Raw genomic sequence first — 5,186 nt, 5'->3', positions numbered from 1 at the left:
GTTTGTGGAGTGTGGTTTCCGGATGGGGGGGGGGGGGGGGGGGGGGGGGGATCTCTGCATTCCAGTCCCTGCCCACTTTCCTCATCAGCTGATATTTGAACATTGCAGTCTTTCCTACAGATCTGACTCGAGTCTAGCAAAGGGGAGGTGGAGGGAGCTTATGCAACTACCACTTACTGCATCAAGGGTATGAGGATAAAGTCCCGTGACCGGCACATCACCTCACAGGTGACATGTATAGGTCACTTTAAAAAATGCAAGCATTTGCGCATGCAGTAACCAGCTAAATCAAGATTTGCATGCCAGAAATTACAAAAATAATGCATAACATACCAGAATCACTGCCACTGCTGCTGGAGCTGTTAGGTGGAGTGTCCAGGACAAGCATGGGTTCCGATGGAGCAATCTTGCTGGATTTGCTGGACTCCGTGAGGGGATACGGAAAGACCACAGAAGGGTCGATGCATTCTGATGCAGAGGTGCTCAGATCCTGCAAATAACTTGCATTGAGTCGATTTGAGCTGCTGTCAGACATCATCCGTTCCTTCCTAGCAGCATGCAGGGACGCCAGTCTCTCAGAAACCACTTTCTCCAACTTGGCAGCGGCGGAAAAGCCGCTCCACATGCAGTCCTGGATGATAATGGACTTGATGAAGGACTGGGAGTAGTCCGCGTCGCAGATGAAGCTCTGGCTGACCACGTCGTCTCCCAGGAACTCGCTGACCATCTCCAGCTGCTCGGCGGTGGAGAGCGACTGTCTCCGGCTGGGAGAGAGGGGCGGTGTGGGCAGCAGCTCGAATTTCTTCCAAATGTCCTCGCTGGGAGCTGGAGGTTGAGTCTGTCCTTGCTGATGGTGATAGAAATCCTCATCGTCGTTGTCGAAGTAGAAATAGGGCTGGATGGAGTCGTAGTCGTAATCGTAGTTTTTATACGCCAAACTCGCACTCACCGGCATTTTGACACTTGTGAAAAAAATACAAACTGGAATTACTACAGTGCATATGCAACGTCTAACTACACATCACAGCAAAACGCTTGACCTAATGCACACATTTAGACTATGCATAACATGCATGGTGTGGGAAAACTAGCTCAATAATGGAACTAAATGACAGCGTGTGTAAAAACGGAACGATTCAACCCCAAAGCGGGGTTACTAGCAAAACATTTAAAAGCAGCCCTGCTTCTAGTGTATTCTTTGAGCGTGCAACATTCAAACTCCCATTAAAAATATAAAGACATTTGCACTCATAACACGCAAGTTGCATTTTAAGTCTAAAAGATGCATGCACCATCAAATGCCGGATCCTTACCGTGTATTTAACGAATGCAGTTTCTGGATGATTTCTTTCGAGACGCGAAGCAGTGAAAAGAGAACAAAAACTCAGGAGCAAAAAGCAAGATCCAACAGTTTACTCCGGTCTCTTGCAGCATAAGTGGAATCAGAGTCAAATGCAAAGTGATGGGAAATGTTATCACCGCTGCGCTCCTGTGTACCTCTCAGGCGCTGGACAGACTGATAGTCAGTGTGACAGAGGCAGGAGGAATAAATTCTCTAGCTCCCGCGAGCAGCAGCACTGACGTAAGACTGTGCACCAACGTTTCCCGCCAAACGAAAACACGATTGTTTGCGAATTAAATCCCCCCGCTAGGCTAGAAATAAAAACACGACGACGCCTTGGAAACCATTATTAGTCTTTATCGACTTAGAAGACATGTTTCATTTATTTCTGAATTCGATAAACGTGGGACTATTTTCTCGCCGAAGCACATATCTTGGCAAGTCGATGGGCGGGGATTTGCCGTCATTGGAGTGACAGCTCCCTTTTTTTAAAGGAAGTGTTTTTATTTAAGTTAACAAGGATGCAACAAAATCATATCATGTCTTATAAATTTCTGTCTTATTCTGTAAAAAAAAACATAAAGATAAGCAAAATAGGTTGAAAGAAAACACCTTTTAGTTAGTTAAAAAAGAAACAAAACATTAGGTTACTTGGTTTGAAGAACATCTTGATGCGAACTTATATAATATACTCTTCTTTTATTTATTTATTGTAATTCTTTGTAAATTCTTGAATGTATCATATCGTTTGTGTGCTAGAAACGATGTTGTGTTTCTAGAATTTGTATGAATCTGACAAAAGTATATATATATATATATATATATATATATATATATATATAAACAAGTAGTGACAGCATGGGTTGTAGAAACCATGCTTGCAGAAACCAACAAGTTTATAAGAATGCAGACTACATATTGGCTATGGATAATGTTGTTGCAACAAAACAATCAAGAAATGTAACCATCATCAAATATTACCTCAGCATGTCACAAATGCAAGTCAAAGTCATCCAGGGTTGCGTTTCCCAAAAGCATCGTTGGCTAACTATGGCCGTTAGTTCCATTGAACTTGCGACCATAGTTGCTTTTGAGCAGTATTTCTAAACCAGGGGCCCTGGATCCACTAGGGGGCCTCAGTATACATGCTAGGATGTTGCAAAATGACTTAAATGATGAAGTTATGTTTTAACGATGTAATAGGCTATAATCCAGTATTGGCACCCTTACCAAAAAGTAGCATATTTTAAGTTTATTTGATTAAGTATACTTAAGTAAAGTTTAAGTATATTTTTAAGTATACTTTATGTAGCAAGTATACAAATATCAGAGTACTAGTAGTATACTTGTAAGTGTACTATTTCAATACTCCTTGGGACTAAATTGGCCCACTTTCTAGTATATAAAAGTATACTTTTAAGTATACTTTAAGTATAACAGTAGTAAACTTTAAGTACACCACTAGTTTACAACAATAGTTTAGCTTGTACTGCAACTATACTAAAAGTGAACTTATATGAATACTGATTTTCTAATTATATGGATAATGTTGTTGCAACATAACAATCAAGAAATGTAACCATCATCAAATACTACCTCAGCATGTCACAAATGTAAGTCAAAGTCATCCAGGGTTGCGTTTCCCAAAAGCATCGTTAGCTAACTATGGCTGTTAGTTCCAGTGAACTCTAGTGAACTCCGGTGAACTCTTGGTAGCGACGGAACTTGCGACCATAGTTGCTTTTGAGTAACGCACCCCAAAGCAGTATTTCTGAACCAGGGGCCCTGGATCCACTAGGGGGCCTCAGTATACATGCTAGGATGTTGAAAAATGACTTAAATTATGAAGTTATGTTTTAACGATGTAATAGCCTATAATCCAGTATTGGCATAGACAATGTGTGTCCTTCTAGACAAAAATTTCAAAACCAATGCATTAGATAACAGTATATGAGTGAAATTTGTTTTGGAAAAAATTAAGTGACTGAAATAAACTCAGTAATGGGAAACTGCTGGGTTTTTCGATTATGAAGTTAAATAGTACAAAGAATAACAATGACATTTAAGACTGGTGATTTCTAGGGTTTCTACATTCAAACTGATTTATACATGGTGCAAGTAGGTCTTTAAAAAGTGCTTTCAGATACCACTGAGTCACATGATCATTTAGGGGGGGGGGGGGTTCACAGACGGTTTCACTTCTAACATCTGTGTAATGAAATATAGTATAAACGTTATAGTTTTGTATTGTGTTGTATCCAAAGATCTGTGGAATAGAATTAACAGAAGGCTATTACACCCAAGTAATGATCGGACTGCTGAAGGTGCTTTAGGATTTCAAGGTCCCCACAACGAGACGGTCTATATCAGGGGTGCCCAAACTCGGTCCTGGAGTCCTGCAGAGTTTAGCTCCAGCTTGCTTCAACACACCTGCCTGGAAGTTTCTAGTATGCCTAGTAAGAGCTTGATTAGCTGCTTCAGGTGTGTTTGATTAGGGTTGGAGCTAAACTCTGCAGGACACCGGCCCTCCAGGACCGAGTTTGGGCACGCCTGGTTTATACATTGGTATGTGGCGCCCTCTGCTGTCTACTACTATAATGATCAACCTACTTCCTACTGAAATAAATACATTTCAGAAAAATATAATTATAATTTATTATAAAAATAAATGAATGGATGAATAGCCACCTTTATGTATATAGTGCTTTATACAATTGTGTCAATGCAGCTTTACATTGTTAAACAGGAAAATAATGTTTGCAAACAAAATTCAATTCTGCTGTAATGCTGCTCTAAAAAGAAGACAACGGTAAACAGTACATTTCTCAGTTAAAGTCAGTTCATTGTTCAGTTTAATAAAGTTCATCAATTATAGAATGGGTTCAGTTTATCTGAAGAAGCTCTGTGTAAAGCAGTGATGCCATCATCCAGTTCAGTTCTTATCCAGTAGTGTCTGTGCAATCAAGTTGATAATATCGCCACATATTAAGTGTCCCCAACTAAGCAAGCCAAAAGGTGAGAGTGGTAAGGAACCCAAACTCCTTTGGTGACAGAGATGGGGGGGAAACTTTGGGGGAAGCATGGTGAGGTTTAATTCCAGGCTGCAACACAAGTCACATTGTTGGATTGGTATTATTCAAAATATCCAGTTCCTTTTCCTTGATGATTGTGATACATCATATCAGCGTTTGGTGGGGCTGAAGCTGGTCACAGCGTTTGTGCAGAGGATTTGTCTGATTCTCATGGTCTTTGCTGAGGATTTGTGCTGATGGCCATTCAGTTAATGAATAAATAAATAGTAATTTAAAAAAGTAGCATATTTAGGATCATGGATTTTAAGAAAAAAATATTGTCCATTTGATGTTTGTGAATAACTATGTATTATTGTTGTTAATTTATCAAATATATTATGTACACTACCAGTCAAAAGTTGTTGACTAAAACAGTAAGACTTACAATATTTTTAAAGAAGTCTCTTCTGCTCACCAAGCCTGTATTTATTTGATCCAGAGTACAGCAAAAACATAAAAAAAACTATGTAAATATTTTTAAAAATAACTGTTTCTATTTGAATATATTTTAAAATGTAATTTATTCCTGTGATTTCAAAGATGAATTTTCAGCATCATTTCTCCAGTCTTCCTTGTCACATGATCCTTCAGAAATCATTCTACACTCTAAGAAATGCTGGGTTAAATACAACCCAGTGCTGGGTAAAATAGGGACAAACCCAGCAATTGGGTTGTTTTGACCCAGCTGTTGGGTTAAATGTTTAACCCAACCTTCTGGGTAGTAACCCAACCGCTGGGTCAAAACAACCCAATTGCTGGGTTTGTCCCTATTT

At 39.5% G+C, this 5,186-nt stretch overlaps 1 protein-coding gene across 1 annotated transcript in view; it reads right to left on the bottom strand.

Annotated features, from left to right (window-relative positions):
* myca (MYC proto-oncogene, bHLH transcription factor a) overlaps positions 1-1,570 on the bottom strand; it is a 2,816-nt gene extending 1,246 nt beyond the window's left edge. The window contains exons 1-2 of the mRNA XM_016278547.1: positions 1,314-1,570; positions 334-962 (exon numbers count right to left, since the gene is read on the bottom strand). Coding sequence (XP_016134033.1) covers positions 334-955 — 622 coding nt within the window. The 5' untranslated portion in view covers positions 956-962; positions 1,314-1,570. The remainder of the gene's footprint in view (positions 1-333; positions 963-1,313) is intronic.
* Positions 1,571-5,186: the final 3,616 nt, after the last annotated feature.

This window comes from Sinocyclocheilus grahami, unplaced genomic scaffold, assembly GCF_001515645.1.
Source record: "Sinocyclocheilus grahami isolate Dianchi unplaced genomic scaffold, SAMN03320097.WGS_v1.1 scaffold122.1, whole genome shotgun sequence".
NCBI classification, from domain to species: Eukaryota; Metazoa; Chordata; class Actinopteri; order Cypriniformes; family Cyprinidae; genus Sinocyclocheilus; species Sinocyclocheilus grahami.
This window is presented reverse-complemented; position numbering and strand designations above follow the sequence as displayed.